This window comes from Canis aureus, chromosome 19, assembly GCF_053574225.1.
Source record: "Canis aureus isolate CA01 chromosome 19, VMU_Caureus_v.1.0, whole genome shotgun sequence".
In the NCBI taxonomy this organism is placed as follows: Eukaryota; Metazoa; Chordata; class Mammalia; order Carnivora; family Canidae; genus Canis; species Canis aureus.
In genome coordinates this window covers 43851502-43877931 of record NC_135629.1, presented here as the reverse complement: position 1 = coordinate 43877931, position 26430 = coordinate 43851502, and the positions used below count along the sequence as shown (strand labels likewise).

The following is a 26430-nucleotide window of genomic DNA, read 5'->3' as shown; positions in this document are numbered from 1 at the left end:
TCACCCAGAGAGCACTTGATGGGCTAGAAGAAACTACGTACGGTTTGTCTGTTGAACTGCCCTCAGTCCCCAGGCGGGGTGCCCGGGTTGGGGCCCCAGGTGGAGGGCTGTGAAGCTGGTGGCCTTTGCCCCTGCCCCCTTGCCTTCCCGGCACCCATCTCTTCCCAGGCAGACCTGGGAGCTTGGGGGAACGCACCCCCCAACCTGAGGCCCAGGGCTCCTGGGGTGGCCGGGCTGGGCTTACTTGTCCAGGCAGCTCTCGTAGTTGAAGGTGGCTTTGAAGCCATAGATGGAGAAGGTCACGATGCTGGCGAAGATGGAGGTGGAGCTGTTGATGAGGGACACGATGATGGCGTGCTTCTGGCAGTTGTTGGACGGCTGGTTGTAGCTGGCGAAGGCGATCAGGCTGCCGAAGCCCAGGCCCAGGGAGAAGAAGATCTGGGTGGCCGCGTTGATCCAGGCCTTGGGGTTGGCCAGCTGCTCCAACTGCAAGCCCACAGGGGACGGGGCCAGTGAGCCACCTCTGTGACCGACGGGCAGGGGCAGGAGGTGCAGAAAGGGGACCGAGAGGGCGTGCCAGGGGCCTGGGGCCACAGCCCAGCTCTCCTGGCCCGCTCCCCAGCAGCTGAAGCGCACGCATCACTCAGGCCCGATGCTCCCCAGCGCCTTTCCCAGCCGACGTGTGCAATTGCAAGAAGCGGAGTGAAGTCATTTAAACGGGTGCCGAGCCCCTGACCGTGAGCAGCGGGCCTGCGCCTGGAGGGACGGAGGTGGTGCGGCCTGCTCTGGAGGTCTCGGTCTGGGTTGATGCTGGGGGCCATGTGGAATGTGGGGAGCATTCGGGGTGGGGGGGTGCTGCCCCCACAGCCATTTTGTTTCTAGGGGTCGGATTTGCTAAATGAAGAGCTCCTTTGTCCCAAAGGCAACAGTGCCCCCGCCTCCGTCTCCACACCCCCTGCTGCTGGATGAGCGTTGGCTGTGGGGTGCCGGGGAGCACAGAATACCCTGCGGAGTGTGGATTCTTCCCTGTAGGGAAGGGGTACGTGGAGGTGCACAGCCAGGAATGACAGGTGGTTGGGGGATGAATCATGTAGTCCACAGGCTGCCAGGAGGGTGCGAGCGGAGAGTGGATGGGCCAGGAGACCAGACTTGAGGCTGTGGTAGTGGTCGGTTGGGGCTCAGGGAGGACAAGGAGGAGGAGTCAACAAAAGAGTCAGTGCCCCAGAATGAACGGGGTTTGGGGCCGGCCTGGTTGAGGAGGTCACCCAGCGCCCATGGGCAATCTCTGCTGCCCCAGCCTGGTGGGCTCCCACCCACCTCCCAGGGTCTTCCCCTCTTTCCACCCATCCTGGAATATGGCAGGTCCCCTTCCCTCCAGCCGGTACCTTGGGGGTGAACATGTAGGCCAGGCCGTTGGTGGCTCCGTGGAGCGTGAGGCCCCTGACCAGGTAGATGAGGAGCACGCAGTAAGGCAGCGACGCGGTGAAGTACACCACCTGCGGGCACCAGGGGGCACCAGAGGGATCCAGAGTCAGCCTCGGAGACGCGGGACCACGGGCCCCCTTGGTCCCTGGGACAGACCCCTGGTCCCCATGGAGCACAGGGCACCGTCCTGGGCGTTCGGGCTACGACGGCTGGAAAGGCATGGCCACAGGCTCTGAGTTTGGGCTGGGGAGCTGGGGTGCTGGCATGCATTTCCCCGCCTCCGTAACCGCCAGGCAACCTGCTTCCTAGACCAGAGGAAACTGGGTCGAGGCCTCTACCTCCCACCCTCCCTGCACCCGGGCTCTACTGCAGAAAGGATTTGGGGATACCTAGGGCATTGCTAGTTTTAATTGCTAGAAGAGAGACAATGTGAGCGATCCAGGAAGATGAGCCCAAAGCGAAAGCCCACAGGATGCGTGTGTGTGTGGGGGGCTGGACCGTTTGGGAACCAGATTCCTTCCCCATCCAGCTTCCTAGTGGCCCCCATGCAGCAGAAAGCACCATCACCTACACCATTTATGGCGTCTTTAAAGAGAAAAAGAAACTCAGGGCCTTGGATCAAGGGCACGTGTCTCCAGAACTGAGACCAGGGAGAAGCTTGGGCATGAGGGCTCGTGAAGGAAAAGTGGTGATGGTGGTGTGGGGATGGTGTCCCTATCAGAAATATGTCTGAAATTCAACAATCTGAGCTTGTTTTTTTTTTTTTTTTTTTTTTTTTTATAAAAGGCTTCACTCTTGCAGGCTTTAAAGCTGCACATAAATGGAATTTTTGGTCAATCAGGTCTTCTCGGGAACCCTGGGTGGCGCAGCGGTTTAGCGCCTGCCTTTGGCCTGGAGCGCAATCCTGGAGACCCGGGATCAAATCCCACGTTGGGCTCTCGGTGCATGGAGCCTGCTTCTCCCTCTGCCTATGTCTCTGCCTCTCTCTCTCTCTGTGACTATCATAAATAAATAAATAAAAAATTTTTAAAAAATGGGTTGTTGGATAAATGGGTCAAAGCAACAGTCCTAATTATAAAAAAAAAAAATCAGGTCTTCTCTTCCTTCTTTTTTTTTTTTAGGTCTTCTCTTCCTGCTGACATGCATCACAAGCTCAGTGGCATTTTATCCTTGGTTTTTGTGGTAGTTTCGGCAGTCTCGTACTTTGGTTCTGCTAACTCTCACTCTTCCACTGCCTTCAAATAGGGACCTCCAAGCGCACGCGAGCCTGTCCAGGACCAGCGTCTTTCCTCTATGTCGACTTGGATGTGCACCAGAGCCTCTTTACGTAAAGCACAGAAATACTTTGCAAAATTCTATCCTGCGAGATAGAATTGCTTGAAGGTTGGGTCCTCATGTGGGACATCTGGTTGGAGGCCCACATCCAGATGGGCTTGGATGGGATCGCACTCAGCCCTCCATTCCTACTGAGGTGTGGCACCATCATCCTGGAAATTCCCAAGGCCACCAGAAGAGCGGTCGTGCCCTCTCACCCCGGGCACACAGGCAGAGGTGGGGCCTGCCTGTTATCATTGGTTCTTCACTGAGGTCATCATAACTTGAGAAGAGTCATCAATCCAGCTGACTTGACAAGAAAATAAACCAGGAGTGACATGGAGACAGATGAGGGCAAGGACATCTGGCCAATGAGCTGAAGAGGGGTGACCAATGTCCATAACTAGTGGACACATAGGGGGCACTGAGAGCAGACCCTTGGGGCTTCCTTCCTTCCCCTTAGGTCTGTAAGTTTCCTGGCAGGCTCTCTGGGCTCATTTCTCCTCATCAGGAAAGTCAGACATGTGACCCAGTCTACATCGTTGGGAGGAACCATTTCTGACCAGTCCACAACAACTCTTGGTGGTGGTGGGAGGGGGAGCGGATATTCTAAGAGAAGAGGTGAGGAAATACCACACAGTTTTTAACAGGATTGCTGCCCATACATAAAGCTATTGGGGGCACTTCTGTCTTGGAGAGAGGGTATGGCTTGAGTAGAGGAAATAGTAAGAATAAATAAGAATTCATGGCATGACATGACCTCATTTCGCACATTTATAAATGATCTAGAAAAGAGGGCCTCGTCACATGTCGAAGCTTACAGATGCTGACCTCAGATCTTTTGTCACGTTCATTAGAATCAAGCAAAGACAAATTGCAAAAAACATTTTTTTTTTTTACGAGCATAAAGTATGAGCCAAGCTTCAAGATGGTGGCCATGGGATGAGCATGGTGCTGGGGTCAAGTATCACGAGGAGTTCTGGTCTCGCTGCCTCAAGAGAAACACGGTGGGGCTGGAGGAGGCGACTCAGGTGGTCAGGAGGGTGAGGACAGGTGGCCTCTTAGGATCTTCTGAGGGGAACAGTTGGGGTGAATTATGTCATAAAAGGTGTGGAGAGAGCAAATAAGAGGTAGCATATCAGACCAGGATGGATGATGGGGAGTCTCAAGAGCAAAGCTGGGTCTACCCTGGCTCTGCCCTTGCTGGTAGGTGCCCTTGGGCAGGTCCCGTTTTCCCTCTACGCTCCAGTGGGTGGGATAATGAACTCTACTGTGAAGGGCTCCTGCAAGAGGGAACAAGGTGCATGCCTGACCCCCCGGGGATGAGCTAGGAGGAGTGACCACGTATGAGGCAGGGCACGCCCCGGGCGGCCAGGCATCTGCTGCAGATCCACAGAGCTGGCAGATGCTAGAGACATTGCAGGAAGACTGTCTCCATGGGGGCAGATTAAAGAGCATCTCAGCCCCTGCGGGAGTCTAAGCCTGGGAACACACCAGGGACACACCAGGTCTATAAATCAGGCCTGACAGCTCCGCGGGGTCAGTGACAGCAGCTTAGAGCAAAGGTTCTTGGACTCAGCAGCAGATTAGATTAGATTAGAATCACCCGTGGGAGCTTTTAACTACCCGATGCCCAGGTCCCTTCCCATACCGATTGCTCCAGGACCTCCCGGGGAAGACTGAGACCCCAGAGTTCTAGAAGCTCTCCGCATGTCACTGACGTGCAGCTGAATTGGAGAGCCAGCGGCTAGGGGGTCTTGGGGACATCTCCAGCCCAGGGAAAACTCGCTGTTGAGTTGCTCGGTGCCACTTGGGTGGCACGGATTTGGGGCTGGCGGGCACAGACCTGCTCATCCCTTTAGGTAGCTGGGAGAGTCCTCATTTCAAGACCACAACTTGGCGCGGCACTGGCCATGTCGCCTAGGAGTGACTCGTGCCAGCGATGCTGTCGGCGCCCTGTTCCCCAGCACGGCTTCCGCCCCTCGAGTGCGGGAGGCAGCCCCGTGGCACTGCCCGGGCCCCGGGGGAGGCTCTGCGGTCCCACCTTGCCGGTGGACTCGGTGCCCCGCAGGATGCACAAGTACACGACGAGCCAGGCCAGCACGAGGCAGAGCGCCGGCTCCCACTGCACGCGCCCGCTGTCCTGGATGGATGGGGAGATGTTGAGGGTCTTCCTGTACCAGAAGTACTGCGTGGAGGACGCCTTCTCACACTCCTCGTCGTAGCCCGTGCGGTTGTGGTTCAGCGGGCACACGGACCATGGCAGGGGATCCTTTGGGATCAAAAGAAGCATTACACGGACAGGTGAGGGCAGAGGCCGAAGAGCAGGGTGGGGAGGATGGGCACGGCCCCGATGGGAGGGTGCTGGTCCCCAAAGCACAGGGGCCCGAGTACCTGAAGGCAGACAGGGAATGGGAGGGTTGGTCAGGGGCACGGATGGGGTGTGGGGTGGGGGGGAGAGGTGGGCAGAGGGCTCCACACACAGTGCCACCCTACAGGTGTTCGTTGAGGATGACCTCGCTGTATCATGGGTCCAAAGCCTGGATCAAAAGGACAATGGCCAGGCCATCTCTGCGAGCAGAACCCACAATGTCTGCAGCAAGGAGCCCAGGGGGGCTCCAACCACCACGTCTGCATCTCTGCGAGCAGAACCCACAATGTCTGCAGCAAGGAGCCCAGGGGGGCTCCAACCACCACGTCTGCAGTAACCACCCCACGTCTGCAGTGGGGGGAGGGGGCAGGCCCTGGTCAGGGACCGTCAGCTTCCCTCACTTGTGTGCTCCCCAGCTCCAGACCAACTGGGGAAGGCCAAAGATGCTCCCCTCATCACGTGGCTAGCACACCCACCGTCTCCCACACCTTCCAATTGGGGCACACTGGGAGCCTTCCCTCTGCCCCACACTTGCCCACCCCTCTGCCTGCCCAGGGGTCTGTGCCAAAGGCAAGTGGTAGGGAGCTCCGGATAAATAGCATTTGGGTGGACTCTGCCTATTTCCACACATTCCTAGCAAGTCCTGGCTTGAATAAGACTTGGGTCCTGCCCTCACTAAATGGTGGTGGAGACAGGCATCTCCCACGAGGGACTCTGGGTTTAAAGAGTCAGGTGGGGATGAGGCGCAGCCTCCCTGCAGCCTTCTTGTGCCCCTAAGGTGGAGTCTGGCACCGCTGACTTTGTTTGAGCCTGGGTCAAGCTATACCTGAAGCAGTGCCACTCCCGGACTCTGCAGATGGAGCCAGGAAGAGCCTCTGCTGCTTCAGCTGGTTTGAACTGGGTTCTCCGTCACTTTGGAACACAGGAGCCTAAGGATGTGTGTGCCCAAGGACTGTGGCCCAAGGCCAAGTGCTCATACAGGTACGAGCTGAAGGAGGGAGGGCAGTGGATTTAATTCTGGCTCCGGAGTGGGCAGGGGGTGGGTTAGGAGTCCCACCTCTGCTCCACCAGGCCCCTTATGTCAGGGTCCCATAAGCTCAGATTTCATTCGACAAAAGTTCTCCATGGACAGAAGCAAGTCCTCACCCGCTGGGTTCCATCTGTGCATTTCATAGGAAGCAGATGCCACCCGAGGGGCCAGGCCGCTCTGCCAGCGAGCAGCTGGAGCTCAGGTTTGAGTCCACCTGGAAAATGCTCCAGGGGACACCGTGTGGGTGGGACCCTGGCAGCAATCGGTGGTCTTCGCCCGTTGGAATAAGTGGGTTTCCAGCTTCAATGTGGAATTACTTCCAAAGACAGCCACCAATGGTTCCTTCCATTGAAAAGTGGCATCTATGGCCCCTCCCCGTGACTCCCGGCTGCCTGGGATTTGCTTTGACCGGGAGAATGCAGCGAAATGGGGACACCTGGGTGGCTCAGCAGTTAAGCATCTGCCTTCGGCCCAGGGCGTAATCCTGGAGACCCGGGATCCAGTCCCATGTCGGACTCCCTGCATGGAGCCTGCTTCTCCCTCTGCCTGTGTCTCTGCCTCTCTCTGTGTGTGTCTCTCATGAATGAATAAATAAAATCTTAAAAAAAAGAAAAGAAAAGAAAAGAAAATGCGGGGAAGTGATGCCCTGCTCTTTCCTGGCCGGGGCTTCCTGGGGCCTTGTGGCAGTCATTGTGGCCCGCCTGGAAACCGGCTGATGTAAAGATCTTCGGGCCACACTGCTGAGTGACAGGGACTCATGGAGGGAATGACTATGAGGAGCCAACTGATGAGGTGCGGGCCACAGCCAGCTCCACTCCCCAGGCAGGTGGGAGGGTCCCTTGTGGGCCTGGAGCCCAGTGGAGCTACCCAGCCTACAGGCCCTTGGCCATTCAGCCGGCCTGTGTGGGACTGACTGGTCCCCCCACCGCTGGACCACTGCTGAGGCAGACTGGCCCGGCCTGGTTTCAGCCTTGGCTACGGGATTGAATCCCCTGGGGGAAGGGACGCTTTAAAAAATATTTAAAAAATACGGTGCCCAGGCTGCACCCCCTGGGACTCTGGTTTCATTGGTCTGGGGTGGGGCCTGGGCATGGGAGTTTTGAGCGCTCCCTGGGGGATCCCAGTGCAGAGCCAGGGTGAAGAGGCTTTAGCATGTATGTAAGGGTTGATTTACCTGCCCATTTCCAGGTACCCGGCCTCCCCTCCTCTGTCTGAATGAGTGGGTCAGGCTGGGGTCATTGCATCTGCATTTCTATTAGCTTCCCCCCACCCCCACTCCCCCCACCCCCGCCCCGCTGCTACCCCCCCCACCCCACCCCCACCCCCGCCCCGGGGTGGGGGGGAAGGTTAGACAGGAAGCTGGGAAGACTGCCTGGTAGTGGGATAGACAAGAGCGTGGCCCCTGAGGCCAAGCTCCCAGCTACTCAGCTCTCCTCTGCCTCAGGCACTCCAGGGCACCCCACATCACAGGGCCGTGGTGATGGTTCCTAGGTGATTGCTTCTAACGTGCTTGCAACTATGCCTGGCTCAGAGCAAGTGTGAGTGAGTGCCTACTGCTCATACCGTCCCTGCCCCTGCGTGAACACACAAGAGGTCTCCAGAGCACAGGGAGTGAAGGGGAAGTACATGTGCCCATGAAGGATGGAACGAATGGACCATTAAGTGATTTTCAGGAATTGCTGGTCCTCATACTTTGGAGAGTTAGAAAAATGTGTCTCATTTCTTGTTTTCACACTATGGAACATGGTCAAACTATTCTGATTTTGCAAAAACAGGACACGTTGCTTCCATCTTTGGAAAACTGTCTTTATACAGATCTGTAACACTGGTGATGTGTCTGGCAACCATTATTTGGGGGTGCTGTTGTGCAGTGCACAACCTGCCCAACTGCACATGACAGCTCCACGCAGAGGAGGAGGAAAGGTCACTGGAGTGAAGAATAAGGGCCGCTGCTATTTCTACCCAGAAGGGGGAAGAGAGGCAGGGCTGTGGAGTCAGGGAGAAGATGAGGGGCTGCAACTAAGCTCAGAGCAGAGAGTCCTTCCTGTCAGGGACATACACAGGGCATTTTTCAGTGGAGGGACCCGGGTAGGGCTGACTGGGTAGCCAGAGTCGGGCGTGGATATGGCATCTTCCCAGTGACAATGCCAAGTCCCCGTCATTGAGGTCATTCCTCCAAGCATTCCTGGGGGTGCCAAAGAGTCAAGGCTGTGCCCAAGTGTTCCAGAGAGTGGCCTCACAGGTTGGGGGACCCCACGGTCCATGGCCAGCCCTGCCTTGCTTTGGAGGACAGTGTGTATCCTGTGGAGGCCTGGTTCAGGGGCAAGGGCGTGGCACCTGCTCAGTGACCTTCTGTCTGAGACAGAGGGGGGTGCTGGAGGGCCAGAGGGGGCAGTAGGCAGGGGGCCCCCCCGAGAGTGAGGGCGGGCGCGGAGGAAAGGCAGTGAGGAGGGGCGGCCTCCCCCTGGCTGGCTGGCTTGGAGGAATCCCATTGGCTGTCTCCATGGTTTCTGGGGGAGGAGGTGCTCAATATTTGCTGCTGGTGGGGGGGGGGTGGGGGTCACATCTTTCAGAGAGAACCCGGGCGAATCTAGAAAGCTGCTCCCCAGAAAAAATGGACACACGTGCATGCACACACAAAGGCCGGGGCGGCGGATGCGAGGTCTACACGCCCACTGTGGGGTTCGGGGTGCTCGGCGTGCCCCCAGCCCGAGGCCGCCACCCCCAATCTTCATCCCCCTTGGGGGCGGCCGCTCACCTGGAAGGAGTGGAAGAGGTACCAGAAGGCCCAGGCGTTGATGATGTTGTAGTAGGTGGCGAGGAAGAAGGACGCCACCACGCTGGCCAGGCCTGTGAGGGGCACAGGGGCGCTGAGGCCTGCCCGCAGTCCCGGCCCCGCCAGCCACTCCCCATCTTGGCAACACCCCGGGCCCAGGTGCTGTGCTGAGTACTTGAGGTACTTCGGGTCTTCCCGACAACGTCGTGGCGGGGGTGTCACTGCCTCCACTTCCCAGGGCAGAAACGAGGTGCAGAGGCTGCCCCAGGGCGCTCAGCTCTTAGCGGCAGGAGGGCGCTTAGACCCGAGTGGAGAGGCAGGCTGCCCGCCAATGCCACCCGGGGCTGGAGTCGCAGACGGTCCCCTGCGGCTTCCCTCAAGTGGGGTGGCATGTGCCCAGCCCTGCCTGGTGGTGGGGGGCGCGGGGGCCTGGGGAGTGGAGGGGACGGGTCTGCCCCAAGCCGGCCAGCCTGCAGGGGGGCGGGAGCGCGCAGCCAGCCCACGCGAGCCACTGTGTGCATCGTGGCGCAGCCCACCCCCTGGGACCCGCGTGGGTGGCGGGCCTTGGGCCACGGGGGGCGGGGGGCATTCACACCACCGGCATCAGTAAATGCCCCGGCCCGGCCCTGCCTCCCCCTCGTTGGGTGAGAGCCGGTGGTTAAACATTCGCCAGCACCCCTGCTTGGCGCAAACATCTGGTATCTTCCCTCTTGGCAGCAAATGCCACCTCGGAGAAGCCCTCTGTGATCCATCGCTTGGGCAGGTTGCAAAACCACACACCTCCTTGTTAAAGATTAACAGCCCTGCGAGATGAGGAGGCAGCGCGGGGCTGGGGGGGCGGCTCGGGAGGATTTGGGAGGCCACGGATGCGTTCCTTCTGCCTCGGAGACTAAACCCCTAACGGGTTTATGCTGTCCGCGCTCCTGAAACCCCATTTGGCTTCCCTGCCCGCCTTCCCGCCTGCGGGCGGAGGGTTGAGCAGAAGAGACCGTGGCCAAGGCTGGCCAAAGGTCCTCCTGCTCACAGGCAGCCCTGGAACGTGAGGGTTGCGCAGGGCAGGTTAACCATCTCCCAGAGGTGCCGGGGACGCCAGCTCCAAGTCACCGGGGGACGGGGGGTGCACCGTGGTGCCCTGCTTACAACCCATGTGCCTCTGCTTGCACGCACTGGAGATCTTGACAGCGCCCCACGGCCTCGCAGTGGTGTGACAAAGATTGCATGGGCTCATGTGCATCTGTCATGCGGGCTGGCACCTGGCACATAGTAGGTGCTCACCGAGAGGGAGGTGTTGTTAGTAATAATTAGCAGGGAGCACTTAGGGGAGTTCCCTGAATGGTAGCTGGCTGGCACACTGACTTCTAGCTCCTTGGTTGGGCAGCTAGCTCCCTCTTACAGAAGAGCAAACTGAGGCCCAGAGAAGAGAAGCATGGCGACCTCAGCTCCCCAGCGGGTGTGTGTCCCCCTTCTCACTGCCATGTGGGTAAGAAATCCAGCCCCTCTCAGCTGACATTCTGTGGCACCCCCTCCTCGGCCGTGTGTCCACCCATTCAAGGGCTCTCTCTTAGGCCTTGTGCTCACTCCTTGCTCCAGCTGTTCCGCCAATGGGTCTCCCACCCAACCCCCTCTGTCCGGGATACGGCAGGGGGTCTCCAGGTGGGCAAGGACTGGAGAGTACCCACTTACCAACACCACTAAGGTAGGGGCTGATGGTCCTCCAGGCACCGATGCTGCCCTGCCGCATGCGCTGCCCCACCGCCAGTTCCAGGTACAGCAGAGGCATGCCCTCTACAAAAAGCATGATGATGTAGGGCACCAGGAAGCTGCCTGTGGGTGTCCAGAGCCAAGACCGGGCCATCACTGATGGGTTTTACTCGAGCCCACATGACCTCCACGTACTTGTCCTTCCATCCACCCTCCCTTCTTTCCTTCAGTCTTTCCATGTGTCCATTCATACCTCTGCTTTCCCACCCATCCTCTCACCTTTCCATCCATCCTCCATCCTTCTGCCTTCACCCTCTTCCTCCTTGTTCCACAACGCACTGTTCCTTCATTCCTCTCACCTGTCATTCATCCATCCGTATTCTTCCATTCGTTCATCCATCCACCCACCTATCCATCCACCCATGCATCCCACCATCCACCCTTCCAACCATCCACCTATCCATCCACCCATCCATCCATCCAACCAACCACCCTTCCAACCATCCATCTATCCATCATCCATCCATCCATCTATCCATTCATCCACCCAACCATCCACACATCTAGCCATCCATTTACCCATCCAAATAGCCACTGGTCCACCCATCCATCTAGCCATTCATCCATCCATCCACCCGAGTACCCACTCATACATACATCCACAGATCAACAGAACCATTCTTCCATCCATTGATCTATCCATCCATCCATCCATGCATCCATCCATCCATGCATCCATCCATCCATGTATCCTTTTATCTTTCATTTATCCATCTGTTCATCTATCTATCCATGGATGACATGTGAACTTGTCAGTTAAAATGTTCAAATACTTCCATCCTGAATGATCAACTGCCACCGTTCCAAGCCCCTTGAGTGCCTTCCTCAATGCCTCAGCTGCCCCAGCTCCTCTGCTAGAAACCCTGGTCCATCTTATGTTGTACCAACCAATGACATAGGCAGGGGCTTGGTGTGTATGTGTTGGTCTCTAACAGACCGAGCCTAGGTCACCATTTTTTCAGAGCACCTCTACTGTGTGTGTATCTGTTTTATACAGTGGCCTTCAGCCTAAAATTTTATTTTATTTGGATAAAGAGTACAATGACTAACACACATTTAAAACCCGCTGGTTCCTGAGGAGCCACCCACAAACAAGTTCCTGTGATGATGGTGGGGAGCCAGGCAGTATGGATGGAGCTATGGAAGCCCTCTCCATTGCTGACACCTGGACAGAGGGTCAGAGGTGGGCAGCCTGCTGGGTGGGGGGCTCCCTCCACTCCTGCCCTGCAGAGCACTGCCCTGCTTCTTCTCCCGTGAGCCCCACCCCTCCTTCCCTCCTTCTCTGAAGCTCCGCTCATCCTCCCCCCTCCCCCCCAGCTCCTTGGCAGTGGACCTGAGAAAAGGTCCAGGAGGAGAAGGGCAGGACTCCGGATTAAAATAAAACCCTGACACTACAGCTGTAGGGGTTAAGGGCTGGTTATAGAAGGAATTCATTCCAAAAATGTTCAGGTAAACGTGCTTACGTGAACATCTAATATTTACAAGGATGCCTCCACTGAATATATGGGCGGCCTCAGAGCTCACTTTTCTCCCCCGGCAGGATCTCACAAACTCTCTTCTGACCACAACCTGTACATGTGCATCACCCCTCTAGTAGCTGCTCAGTATTTCACTAGGTAAACACACCCAGACTCCTTTCATCTGTCCTTGGACACTTAGCTGTAGCCAGTGTCCTCTCATCCTAAATAGAGCAGTGGGACAAAGGCTGGCCCTCATGTTTGGTTCTTTCCTCGGGATAGAAATCGCAGAAGTAGGATGGCTGGCACCAAGACCAAGCAGAGATGGAACAGGGCCACCTCCTACCCTGGAGAAACAGGCACCGGCTGTGCGCACGGGACTGCCAGGCCTTTGCATTCCGAGTCTGTGCTCCCTGCCCACACTGGGGCCTACGACAAGCGTCCCCTCTCACTTCTGGACTCTGTTCTGATGACGCCGCCAGGCCCTGCTCCCTTCCTGCCCTGCAGAAACATGTTTTGGCATCACACCAGGTTCCTCTTTGGTAGCAGGGAGTCCAAGAGGCAGGCTGCTGGGGGCTCCCACCCACCACAAACCTAACAACAAAGGTTGTGTTGGCACCACCTGTTCGGAGCAACATTCAAACCCTCAGTGGTTAGAAGAAAAGCTCATTTTCACCCAAGGTGTTAAACAGTAACCACATGAGGCCTGGCAAGGTCTGTGGCAGGATTTTCTCTTTGACAGGGCCTGCCTGATGGCCCACTGCCCATGGGAAGGCTGGAAATCCAAGGTGTGGTGCCCAGGTGGGGGCACGGGGGCTCTCGAGGCCTGCCCATCAGACAGTTCTATCACCCCTCCAACTATCCAAAAACACAATCTGAGTGAATTTGCTCTGCAATTGTTTTCTCCAAAAATGGTGTTAGAACAACTGAACACCCATATACAGAAAAAATGAATCTCAACCCACATCTCACATTTTAAATGCATCCCCCCTCACCCAACAAATATCTCAAATTGGATCACAGACTTATATGCACAACTCAAAACTATAAAACTTCTAGAAGACAGCCCAGGAGAAAAACTTTCTGACTGCAGGCTAGGCAAAGAGTTCTTGGCTACCACATCCAAAGCACTAGCTATGAAAGAAGGTATGGATAAGTCAGATTTTGTTTTTAAATTGTGTTCTATGAAAGACACAATTAGGACAATTAAAAAGGCAAGCAAAAGACTGGGAGAAACATTTGCCAAAGACATATCTGACAAAGGCTTAGTGTCTATATTTATAAAGGACTCTCAAAACTCAACAATGAGAAAACGAAGAACTCATTCAAAAAATGTATGAAAGAGGGGATCCCTGGGTGGCTCAGCGGTTTAGCGCCTGCCTTTGGTCCAGGGTGTGATCCTGGAGACCCGGGATCGAGTCCCACACGGGGCTCCCTGCATGGAGCCTGCTTCTCCCTCTGCCTGTGTCTCTGCCTCTCTCTCTCTCTCTCTCTGTGTGTCTCTCATGAGTAAATAAAATCTTTTAAAAAATGTATGAAAGATTTGAACAGATGTCTCACCAAAGAAAATATATTTCATGGGCAAATTAGCCCATGAAAAGATGCTCAACGTTGCCATTCATTATGAAAATGAGCACATTCTAGCCACACCGAGATGCCACCACACACCTACTGGGACGGCTAAAATAGAAAAATGCTGACAATACCAAGTGTTGGCGAGGATCTAGGGGAGCTCCTGTGCCTCACCTGTGACATGTAAGATGGCGCAGCCACTCTGAAAAGTGGTTTGGCAGTTTCTCATAAAGTTAAGCACACACTTGCTGTGTGATCCAGCAATCGTACGCCTATGTGTTTGCTCTAGAGAAGTGACAACGTTCACACAAAAACCTACATGTGCATGTTTATGGCAGCTCCATTCAGAGTTGTCAGAAACTGGAAACAACTTAATGGCCCTCCACTGGGTGAGTGGACAAATAAATTGTGGTACGTCCATACAGCGAAATGCTACTCAGCCAGTAAAAAGGAACAGACTGCTAATTCATGCAATAGCGCCAGAGGCTCTCAGAAGCATTATGCTAAGTTAAAGATGCTAGATTCAAAAGGTGACATACTGTATGATTCCATTTTTGTAATTTTTTTAAATTAATGATAGACAATAGAGAGAGAGAGAGAGAGAGAGAGAGAGAGGCAGAGACACAAGCAGAGGGAGAAGCAGGCTCCATGCCGGGAGCCCGATGCAGGACTCGATCCCGGGACTCCAGGATCATGCCCTGGGCCAAAGGCAAGCGCCAAACCGCCAAGCCACCCGGGGGTCCCCCATTTTTGTAAATTTTTAAATTTAAATCTAATCAATTAACATATAACGTATTATTGGTTTCAGAGGTAGAGGTCAGTGATTTACTAGTCTTATTTCATACTAAGTGCTCATTCCATCACATGCCCTCCTTAATGCCCATCACCCAGTTACCCCACCCCTAACCCCCTCCCCTCCAGTGACCCTCAGTTTGTTTCCTATGATTAAGAGTCTCTTACAGTTTGTCTCCCTCTCTGATTTTGTCTTGTTTTATTTTTCCCTCCCTTCCCCTATGATCCTGCTTTGTTTCTTAAGTTCCACATAAGACTGAGATCATAAAACTGTCTTTCTCTGATTGACGTATTTCCCATAGTATAATACCCTCTAGTTCATCCACATCATTGCAAATGGTAGGATTTAATTTTTTTTTTGATGGCTGAGTAGTTTCATTGGATATATATATATATATATACCACATCTTTATCCATTCATTTGTCCGATGGACATGTATGGTTTCATTTATATGACATTCTGTCACCATTTCTATGGAAACAGATCTGTGGTTGCCGGGGGTTGGGAATGGAAGGGCTGACTCTAAGGGGCATGATGGTGGTGGTGGTAACACAACCATACATTTCTTAAGATTCATAGAAGGGAACACCAAAAAAAAGTGTGTTTCTACATATACATATTTCTCAAGAAAAGAAAATTTAGTTTTGTGATCACTCTGAAAACAAGTCCATTAGCCAACCCTCTTCCCACTGGCCTCTCCCCATGTTCCTTTGATATAAAATCTCTGACCCTGTTTTAGCCTGAGGAGACCCCCTCGCCCCTGTCATCAGGAAGAGGAAGACGAAGGCCTTCGCTCCCGCGCCTTGTGGGGGCACACAGCGGGGGATTCAATACGGCTGCACAGTCTCTGGAGCCGCTCCTGAGAAGACCTTCCTATTTCCCTACCCATGAATCTGTGCTGGTCCTGGGACCAGCTCTGTCCAACAGGATGTGAGGGGAGAGGATGGCATGGTGGTTCCAGAGCCCCGGCCTCAGGACGCCTTGCAGCCTCACCACCACCTCCTGGAGTGCTCCCTGAGGCTGCTACATCTGGAAGCCGGTCCAGGGGACCTGAGGATGAAAAGCCACATGGAGGAGAACCAAGGGCCCATCCAGCTCAGGGCCAAGTGCCCATGTGTGAGGGCTTCCCCGGCAGATGTCGCCAGGACAGCCAGGCCTGGTGAAGCCCGGAGGGAGAAACGCCCAGGCACCCACAGAGCTGCAGGAAAGAATTCACTGCTTTAGTCACTATTTTTTTCCTTTTTACCTCTCAATACTTCATCACATAGTTCTTAAAAACAAGACATTCTCTTGCATCATCCCAGGGCAATGGGCAGAACCAGGAGAGTGACATGGAAGCAGCACTGCGATTTAAGCCGCAGACCTCACTGCAATTTGACCGACTTGCCCACGCCTGTCGTCCCTCTGGTCTCCCCATCACGAGCAGTGTCTCAGGCCACCTCTTGTCGGCCAACTTCAATCGGGGACAGCCTCTCAGGCTCTCTCTGTCTTTTGTGACCTTGACACGTTGGAGAGGACGAGTCAGTTCTTCTATGGAATGTCCCTCGCTTTGGGTTTTGGCAGGAACACCCAAGCCATCTCGGTCTTTGTCCAGAGGCACGTGATGCCGCCTTGCCCCATTCCTGGCCGGGTTAACTTCGCTCACTTGGTCAAGGTGGGGTCTGCTGGGCTTCTCTGCGGGAAGTTACTGTTTGCTCCTGGGAAATGATTATGTGGCTGGATGGGAGACACTCTGAGCCAAAGCAGGCATCCTGTGTCCCAGCATCGGACCTCTGCCCGCTAGATTTAGCGGCCACTGAGGATTCGTGTGGGAAACGACCATCGTTGTGTTGTGTTGGTTGCCAACCGGCCGACGGGTGACTTTATAATCGCATCATTCCTTCTAAGTCCTTAAGCTCTAGAACGGTCGGTGCTGCAGAGATAGGTCACGGAGTGCGGGTGGCGCGGGCCTGTGTGCGACTGCATGACCCTGGGTGAGGGGGGTGTTTCCAGTCACAGGGGACATTTATATTCCGAGCATATAGAGACAGCTCTGAGCCTGGAGAGCTCATACTCACTGCCACCTCCCCAGTGCCCAGCATTACGTCTTGGCCGCAGTCCCCTTGGTGTTGATCTTCTTGTGTCCACTCTACAGCTGCCCCTGCCCCCGAAGGCTGATTGTCAGATTGCATCACTCTCTGTCTCCCCCATCCCCGCCCCCTACACCTGGTCAAAGCCTCTATGGCTCCTCCTTACACTTAGAATAGCACCCACATTCCCTCCCATGGCCTCTGAGGCTCTGAGACCCAGGGCTCCCATTTCCTCTCCAGGCTGGTGGCCTCCCTCATGTCGCCGCAGCTGAGTGGCCCTTCCCGTCGGTCCGGCCTCTGCACACTTGCCCGTGGTGTTCCCTCTGCCTGGATTGCCTTTTCCTTTCTCTCATTTCTCTGCCAAACCTGCCTTCCTCACAGGGGCCTTCTTGGTCTGCCTTGGTGACCACAGCCCCCACGCCACAGTGATCCTCCAACTTCTCACCCCGCTGGACCTCCAAGCAGTGACCCATGTGACATTATGCTGCAATTTTAGCTGTCTACTTGGTGTCTGTCTCCCTCACTTAGCATGGATGCTCTTGCTCGCTGGTCTGCTTGGAGCAGAGGTGAGCAGAGAGCAGAGCACAGTGCATATTTGGTGCATGCAGGACAGGATCCTTCATGCTCACTGGACCTTCCACACACATGACTTCCTCCAGGAACCTCTCCGGATCACCAAAGCTGAGTGGTTCTGTCCACCCCAGCTCCCGAGTGCAGAGATACAGTCTGCCTGGCCCACAGCTGAATCTCCAGTTCCTAACACAGGGCCTGATACGAAGTAGGGGCTCAGTGAGTGTTTGCTGAATGACTGCTTGATGCTAAGTGTTCTACGTGGGTGGGCAATTTGTGAAGCTCTTACCAGAGAGAGATGATGGAGAGGTCTGGGAAAGTCCATCACGTTGCTAAAACCAGTGTGTCTTTTAAAATTTCATATCAGCTTCCTTCGAACTCTCACTTTATTTTGTGGCCGTATCAGGTAAGACGGACCTTGGGCAGGTCTACATTGGCCTGCACCTCCCTCAGAAGGGGTGAGCACTCAGAAGACAGTCTTTGGCCCTAAGATAATGTACCGCTGATCAAGATACAAGGGCCACGCTAAGGCATCGGAACAAATGTCTACCTCCAAAATTGATTTGCTTTGAGAAACAGAAGAAACAGGGAGCAAATTTCTACCACTTGGTCCCTAAGAGTGAAAAGGATGCTATGTTTATAGAACAGCCTCAGGCAATGAGGAAGAAAGGACAATTTAAGGATAGAAAATATTTTATGAAGATGAAAAAAATATAGCGAATGAATTTAAAGCCAATGGAGGCTATGGGAGCGGGGGTGGAAACACCCTGGGGACGCCTATGTGGCTCAGGGGTTGAGCTTCTGCCTTCCAGCTCAGGGCTTGATTCCAGGGTCCTGGGATGGATTCCTACATCAGGCTCCCTGCAGGGAGCCTGCTTCTCCCTCTGCCTGTGTCTCTGTCTCTCTCTGTGTCTCTCATGAATAAATAAATAAAAACAAACAAACAAAAAAACAAAAAAACACCCTGTAGCTCAGGGGAAGAGGATAAAGTGGAAATGACAGAAGGTGAGGCACGGACAGCAACCCCAAGCACCCATTTCCTGTGTCTCTAGAAAGAACCAAGCGGGAGAGAAGACCGTGGACACAGCAGCTGGAAATACAAATTCTACCTGATGTTTTCCTGGCCGTGTCCTTGAAAGGGCTCGCTAGTCCCACATAAAAATTTTTTAAAAGTCTTGTAAGAAAAATAAAAGGTTTTGTGAACGACGGCAGCAGGGAGCCAAAGCGATGGGCCCTCCGGAGCCCCGGAGGCGCGCAGCTGAGTTTGCCACCTGCAGGATCGGCCCCGTAGAAAACACTGGGGTGGCTCAGCCCCGTCCACAGGTGACCAACCTGGACCTGATGAGCATCAGATGGTGAGAAGGTGGGGCTCAGAGGCACCCTGAGAGGAGGAGGAGGGGCCCCAGGGACAGAGCAGCCTCTCCCAGCGGGGTGGATGCCTGTACCCTCTGGCCAGGGAAGCCCACCCCGGAGGGTTTCACCGTGTCAGGCAGCCCATCGCGCAGTCCCAGAAGCCCATTCACGGGGAAGAGTGGGCTCCTATCTGCAAAAAAGCGCAGATTTCCCAGTAGGAGCGCTGGCTCACCCTCCAGTGGGCCAAGAGCTGGCCTGAGGCATTTGTACTCAGTACAGGACCCGGGGAACACTCTCCACCTGGCCCTGGCCCCGCGCGGCGGGGGATAGACGAGCCGGGGCAACACTGATGAAGATGTGCTTAACACCGAGACGTGCGGCTTGCAAGGTTTGTGAGATTAAGCGCATGTTGGAGAATGGGCACGTTCCTTACGCGCCATCTGTAAACGGAGCCTCGAAGAGCGGTGTGAGTTCACAAAGACTGAAATGATTTTGGAAACGACTGTCGCAGGTGCAGTCAAATCAGCAAGACACAAAATCACATACAAATTATGCCTCTAGGGCGGCCCCGGTGGCGCAGCGGTTTAGCGCCGCCTGCAGCCCGGGGTGTGATCCTGGAGACCCGGGATCGAGTCCCACGTCGGGCTCCCTGCATGGAGCCTGCTTCTCCCTCTGCCTGTGTCTCTGCCTCTCTCTCTCTCTCTCTCTCTCTCTGTGTCTCTATGAATAAATAAATAAAATCTTAAAAAAATATATGCCTCTGATTTTGTTAGGTTGCAAAAAAATATAACAGTCATGACTTTTGGGTACTGGACTTTTGGGAATTGGGGGGTGATTTTGTATTTTATTTCTTTGTACATTTCTCAATTTCCCAAATTTCCTACCGTGAACAAATATTATGTACATTTATGACCTCCAACGCGTGCGCACACACACGCGCACACACACACACACACACACACACACACGAGTTCGTCATTCTAGAGCACGTTGCTACTTATTCCTCTAACGATCGCAGCCAGTTGCCCTGTTTGCCTCACCCAAAAAATTCACTACAAGAGAAATTCCTCTCTGTATGAAATTCATCTCCACAAATCTCTGTCCTTTGAGACCCACGAAGAGACCAAGCAATCAGATGCAGCCACTTGCAGGGGAAAGTTTGCTCAGGCTTTCAAACTCACACTCTTTCCACTTTCATACCTTTGTCTCTACAAAACCACACAGGGACTTTTTAACCTGATTTTTTTTCTTTTTAGGGTGTGTGTGTGTGTAAGGGGGTACAGACCACAAGTTCCCAGGTGATGCAGAAGCTGCTGGTCTGGGGACCACACTTTGAGAAGCGCTCTGCTATTCCCTGCAGCACCCCATCCTACTGTAACCTGTCTCCTCCTCGTTCACCCCCGCCCATCTTGGCTGTCCCCTAAAAGTTTGTTATTTGGAGTCAACTCCAGTCAACTTTTGGAAACGAAGAACAGAGACACAAGTAAGAAAAATGAAAGTTCCCTTTCACCCTACCTTGGTCTAAAACCTGTAGATGCCCATTCCACTGGCCCTGGTCCCTCCTTGCCCATCCCCTGTGCCAGCAGCATCATCACCAGCTACCCTGGTGAACGGGGTCCTGGCTTCCACCTTGGCACCCTCCCAGTCCCCCACGGCTCTGAAGGCCCTGCTTCTCCGCCTGAAATCCTGGCTCTGCTGTCCAAGTGAAGTTCCATCTTGTCAACCTGTTAGTCAATGACCTTAGGTTTGCATTCATGCTGGACTCTTCCTCATGTCCCCTCCCACCATGGCCCTGGCCCCCACCCCAGATATCCTGGCCACATAGTTTCCAGCCATTCCCTTCAGATGCTCATCCTTCTGTGTCTTTCGCACACACGGCTTCTTCTGCCCGGAATGATTTTGTCCCTAAATCTACCAATGAGCTGAGACTCATCTGTCCAGGCCTAGATGAAATGCCACCACTGCTGGAAGCCTTTCTGGGCTCTTTCAGGCAGTCAGCTCTTCCGCAGAAGGGGTATGTTCATGACGTGGCATCCTCAAGGGTGATGGCCAGCTTTGTCCCTGGACCGCAGCAGATGCTCAATCGATAACTTGTTGAAGGACTGAAATTAAATTCCTAAGAGGTTTTATTGTTGACTGTTTAATTTTCTACACTCCTGCCTCTTTGGAAAAGGATCTAAGATGGAAGTTCTCATCCCCAGTGCACATCAGGATCTCCTGGGGAGCTTTAAAGTTACTACACCATGAGACCAACCCTATCAGGATTTGGGGTGGGGAAATCATGGATGTCAGGGTGTTTCCCAGCTCCTGGGGGATGCTAACGTGTGGACAGGGAGGAGGCTTCTCCACTGGCAGGTGGACGCTGTGTTCTGGCAGGGGGCTCTTCCCACCATGGGGGACAGGGATGAGCTGTGTCAGAGTCCACGGTGCTGTGCATGGTAAGTCACGGCTTTAACTTAGAGAGCCGCTTTAAACTTAGGGAGGAGGAGGTGTCCCGGAGAGGGCGAGGAGCATGGGGTATGCCCCACAGAGGGAGGGTGTACATTTGGGAGAAGGGCAGGGGTGGAGGGAGGGCTGCCTGAAAGCCACAGGGGACACTGCGGACACCAGGTGCTCATCTGGGCCACCTCTGGTCACAGTGTGGGGAAGGGCCCTGAGCTGGAGCCAGTTCGGACCTGGGAGGAGGCCTGGGCCTCTGGAGCAGTCACTTCTGTCCTGCCTTTATCAGAACAGGAAACCCTGACACCAGGGGTCTGGGGAAGAGCCTGGCTCTGACATGGAAGTGGCCTGAGCCCCAGCTCCACCTCCAGGAGCCTCCTTTTCTTTCCTGGACTTGTGTCCTACTTCTTAGTGGGGACAACAGGACCAACTGCAGGGGTGCTGGGAGGAGGACGTTGGGTATTTGCAGGAAACACTTCACTGTGTTGCTACTAGGAGCCCAGACATGCTGGTTCCCAGCACTGAGTCTAGAAGCCCAGACTTGGCTTCTCAAGGGACTCACTGAGCACATTTTTCTCACCTACCATCCGGAGTTGACTTTGGAAATTTTATGTGGTCAATGTGCTACAACCTTTGAACTTCATGCTTCCGTCCCACCTAGGAGAACTGCAGAAACACACACGCACATGCACTGTGCACACACGCACACAGTACAGTGAGCAGCTGCAGTGCCATCCACGTGTCCGTCCACGGGGGCACATGGGGCCAGCTCAGACCAGCTCTTGAGGGCTGGCTGTGTGCAGTGTGCACCTCTGCTAGCCCCACGTCCCAGGACCTTACGCTGTCACATCCCAGGACATTCCAGTGTGAAATCGGCCATGGGGGGAGTATGTACAGTGCAAGGATCATCAAATGCTGCCAGTTAGATCTTACTTCTCCCACCAGAAGCCAGCTGCTCAGCGTTTTCCAGCACCTGGCTACCAGGCTCCTAGCAGCTGGTGGCCCGGTGGATGACACAAAAGCAACCCTGACCTTGGTCCAAGGACGTGCAGCATCAGCACCCCTTAGGACCTTGCTAGAAAGGTAGATCCTGCCCCTGCCTCCCCGCAGGTCTCTGAGTCAGAATCTCGGGGATGGGGAGCAGGGGCCTGAGACCTGCAGTTTATCAGGCTCCCCAGAAAGGCTACAGTTGGGGGTGCCATGCTCTGAGCGCCAGAGAGGAGCAGACTGGGCGTCGAGGGGGAGTGAGACATCCAGTCTGAGTGTCATCAAACCAATACAGGCAACTGTCCCCCGATTTCCTCCTCTTCACCAGATATAATAGAGAGAACACTCCGGGGGAAAAGCATCCACACTGCCACCAGCCACGCAACTGTTCCCATTTGTCCGCCTCTCTTCCGTGACTCGAGCATGTTTGTATGAAAAGCAGTTTCTGGTGCGTTTCTTTTCTACAAGGACATTTTCATCCCGAATTTCTTTCAAAAGAGCACCGCCTTAGATGCCGACACGGTCGCCGAGACCTGCTGACCCGTTCAAGAAGAGGTTTTGTGCCCTTTTATGTTTCCTCTAGTGCCGGCGCGCTGCACAGAGCTGGTTGGTACCCGGAGCGTAATCTTCAGAATTAACATTCCTCGTGCTGGGCCTGGCCCCGGAGCAGGAAGGACACAAGCGTCCCCAGTCACGGGCCCAGCCCCGTGGAAAGGAGCTCGGACCCTTAATCCGCTTTATTCTGGCAAGTATTTTGGCGCAGCTTGGCTCTGTAGCTTATAAACAAGCCCTTTGTTGGCTGGAGGTGGTGGGTCACGGTGCTGCTTAGAAGGAGGTGACACTTTCCTGATGTGGTTGGTTTACCTCTTGGCTTTAGGTAAAGAATGGGTCTGCAAAGGGCTGGGGTTTCGGGCCACATAAATCACTTATTAAAAGGTAACACGACCCGACAGGGGAAGACCCTTGGGAAGACCGCCAGCATCCCCACCTCGCGTACCCCGTGCTTTTCCTAACAGAGGTTGCTCAGCTGTCCAACAAATATTCGTTGGTGCCTCCTCTGACCCCACCAGTGGGGCTGGGGGCTGGCAGAGAAAGGAGGCCTCCAGGCCACCGACAGCTTCCCGGGTGGACGAAATGGCTCATGCAGAGAGTAGAGGCAGAGAGTAGGCATTTGCGGACAGAGAACTGTCCAGAACAGTTGGTGGGGCTGAAAGATGAGTGGCGGGAAATGGAGTGGAAAGAGGAGCAGATGTTGGGTGATGAAGTCCTTACTGTGCCAGGAGAAGCTGTGGGGTCCTTATTCTGTAGACACTTATGCTTAAGAAGGTGCCACCCGCACAGCTTATATCTGCCCACCCCGGACCCAGCCAGCCTCTCCTCGGTGTCTGCCCATCTGTCAGCCATCACCCATCTCTCTCCATCCACCCAGCCAGCCCGAGTATACTCTATACCAGACACAGCTTTTTTTTTTTTTTTTTTTTTTTTAAGATTTCATCCATTATTTGACAGAGAGAAAGCGAAAGAGCACAAGCAGGGGGAGCTGCAGGCAGAGGGAGAAGGGCGAAGCAGGTTTCCCGCTGAGCAGGGAGCTGGACATGGGGCTCGATCCCAGGACCCTGGGATCATGACCTGAACCAAAGCAGACACTCAACTGACTGAGCCACCCAGGTGCACGACCGCCCCCCCCCCCCGACCCTGCCCCCGGATTTCTTCTTTCCTTTTCTAGGTCTTAAAGGTCGGGCAGTTCCCCTAGTAAACTCCTTACATATATTCTATTTCAGCACTACTCCTACTGACCTGGGTCACCTGCAGACTATTCAGGGGACGGTGTCGTTAGAAACAAGGAAACTGTCACGTGACAGCAAGGCTCACCTGGCCGGGTGGTTGGAAAACATGCAGCCAGGACAAAGGTATCATAGGTAGGTGTGCTGAGCACAGGAGGACGTGGAATCTCATCCTGACCAATGATTCTTTCAAAAGTCAGTTAAGAAGCTGTTACAACACATGGCAAGGCATGCCATGCCCTTCCCATAATTATGATGTATTTCTACCCTTCAAATAAAAAAGGGAATCAGAGAGTTAACCTTTTGTCAGGTTTGGGGTTTTCTTTTTTTTTTTTTGGGGGGGGGGTTTCTTTTTTTGAGCTGGTTGGGGGAAGGCAGGGGGGCAGTAGTTTAGGTTTGGTTCTTCTTAAATGGGTTAAATTGTGTAAATAGTTTGGTCTAACATCTTTTATTGTCCTTTATGGTGAAAAACCATTCCTAAGTATAGATCACACACACACACACACACACACACTCACACACACGTGCACACACAGTCCAAGGCAAAGAAAAATCACCCTGAGATAACCATTATCAACATTTTGGCATATTTTTTTTTCTCCTCTTTTCTTGGCATATTTTTGAATTTATTTTATTTATTTATTCATGAGAGACACAGAGAGAGAGAGAGAGAGAGAGACACAGGCAGAGGGAGAAGCAGGCTCCATGTAGGGAGCCGTCGTGGGACTCGATCCCAGGACCCCAGGATCACGCCCTGTGCTGAAGGCGGCGCTAAACGGCTGAGCCACCTGGGCTGCCCCCAAACCAATGTTTTAATAGGGAATTTAAAGAACTGGCTCAAGATTCTTTTAACCTGTTTCAAACGAACTGCTTGGAGCATGTTTCGAATTTGAAAACTGTCGCAGAGGTTTCTGTTGAAGGGGACAATTTCCTGCTCACTTTTTGCAGTTAAATGTCAGGTTTACTCACTAGAAGTCAGACTATTGCCCCATACAGAGAAAACAGTCCGGAGCGCCCTGCTCACAGAGCTGGGGTGCAGGAAGGGGCTCAGCAGCACCTGGGGCAGAGTGGGGGGCTTGCAGAGGGAGTGGGGTGGGGGTTTGCGGAGGGAGAGGGGTGGGGGTTTGCGGAGGGAGAGGGGTAGGGGTTTGCGGAGGGAGAGGGGTGGGGGTTTGCGGAGGGAGTGGGGTGGGGGTTTGCGGAGGGAGAGGGGTGGGGGTTTGCGGAGGGAGAGGGGTGGGGGTTTGCGGAGGGAGAGGGGTGGGGGTTTGCGGAGGGAGTGGGGTGGGGGTTTGCGGAGGGAGAGGGGTGGGGGTTTGCGGAGGGAGTGGGGTGGGGGTTTGCGGAGGGAGTGGGGTGGGGGTTTGCGGAGGGAGAGGGGTGGGGGTTTGCGGAGGGAGAGGGGTGGGGGTTTGCGGAGGGAGTGGGGTGGGGGTTTGCGGAGGGAGAGGGGTGGGGGTTTGCGGAGGGAGAGGGGTGGGGGTTTGCGGAGGGAGAGGGGTGGGGGTTTGCGGAGGGAGTGGGGTGGGGGTTTGCGGAGGGAGAGGGGTGGGGGTTTGCGGAGGGAGTGGGGTGGGGGTTTGCGGAGGGAGTGGGGTGGGGGTTTGCGGAGGGAGAGGGGTGGGGGTTTGCGGAGGGAGAGGGGTGGGGGTTTGCGGAGGGAGAGGGGTGGGGGTTTGCGGAGGGAGTGGGGTGGGGGTTTGCGGAGGGAGAGGGGTGGGGGTTTGCGGAGGGAGTGGGGTGGGGGTTTGCGGAGGGAGTGGGGTGGGGGTTTGCGGAGGGAGAGGGGTGGGGGTTTGAGGAGGGAGAGGGGTGGGGGTTTGAGGAGGGAGAGGGGTGGGGGTTTGCGGAGGGAGAGGGGTGGGGGTTTGCGGAGGGCGTAGGGTAGGGGTTGCAGAGCGCGCAGGAGGGCGCCTTGGGAGAAGCGCGTGTCCGAGCCCGCGGGTCTGCACTCTCGCGCCCCCGGCTCCCGGCTGCCTCAGTTTCCCGGCCCGGCGCGCGCGCCCCCCGCGCGCCGCACTCACCCCCGCCGTACATCTGGCACAGGTAGGGGAAGCGCCACACGTTGCCCAGGCCCACGGCGTACGAGATGCAGGCGAAGACGAACTGCAGCGAGTTGGCCCACAGCGGCCGCGCCTTCTCCATGGCCGCGCGCGCGGGGCTGCTTCGGAGCGCGGCTGCCGGCGCGTCCCGCCCGCTCGGCCTGGGGGTGGCCCCGCGCCCCGGCCGCCGCCGCGCGCTCCCTTTTTAATTGCTAATCTCATTAACGCGCGCCGCGGAGGGGCGAGGCCGGTGAACGGATGACGCCGAGCCCCACCCCGCCCGGCCGCCGCCGCCCGGAAGGCGCCCGGGATTGCGCCCGGGAGGGCGCGGTGCGGGGAGCGCGTCGGAGCCCGCAGGTGCTCCCGGCCACCTGCCCACCGTCCGCTGGGTGCTCCTGGGTGCTGGGCATCGTCTGGGCACGCGCCGGGGGCCACACACACACGTCCCCAACCCTGTGGGACCCGACATTCCCGAGAGGGAACTGCTTACATTGGCCGGGATGAAAAGGTCCCATTTTCAACTACTGTTGACCCACAGAAAGGACATTTCATATTGGCCCATTCTAGTCCTTTATATAAAAGACTGAGACAGGGGGTCCCTGGGTGCTCAGCGGTTGAGCGCCTGCCTTTGGCCCAGGGCGCGATCCTGGAGTCCCGGGATCAAGTCCCACGTCGGGCTCCCTGCAT

At 55.2% G+C, this 26430-nt stretch overlaps 1 protein-coding gene across 1 annotated transcript in view; it reads right to left on the bottom strand.

Annotated features, from left to right (window-relative positions):
• Positions 1–25913, bottom strand: part of SLC6A20 (solute carrier family 6 member 20) — a 38454-nt gene extending 12541 nt beyond the window's left edge. Inside the window, exons 1-6 of the mRNA XM_077859184.1 lie at positions 25726–25913; positions 10600–10740; positions 8899–8990; positions 4784–5011; positions 1386–1496; positions 245–486 (exon numbers count right to left, since the gene is read on the bottom strand). Coding sequence (XP_077715310.1) covers positions 245–486; positions 1386–1496; positions 4784–5011; positions 8899–8990; positions 10600–10740; positions 25726–25846 — 935 coding nt within the window. The 5' untranslated portion in view covers positions 25847–25913. The remainder of the gene's footprint in view (positions 1–244; positions 487–1385; positions 1497–4783; positions 5012–8898; positions 8991–10599; positions 10741–25725) is intronic.
• Between the last annotated feature and the right edge of the window lie 517 nt (positions 25914–26430).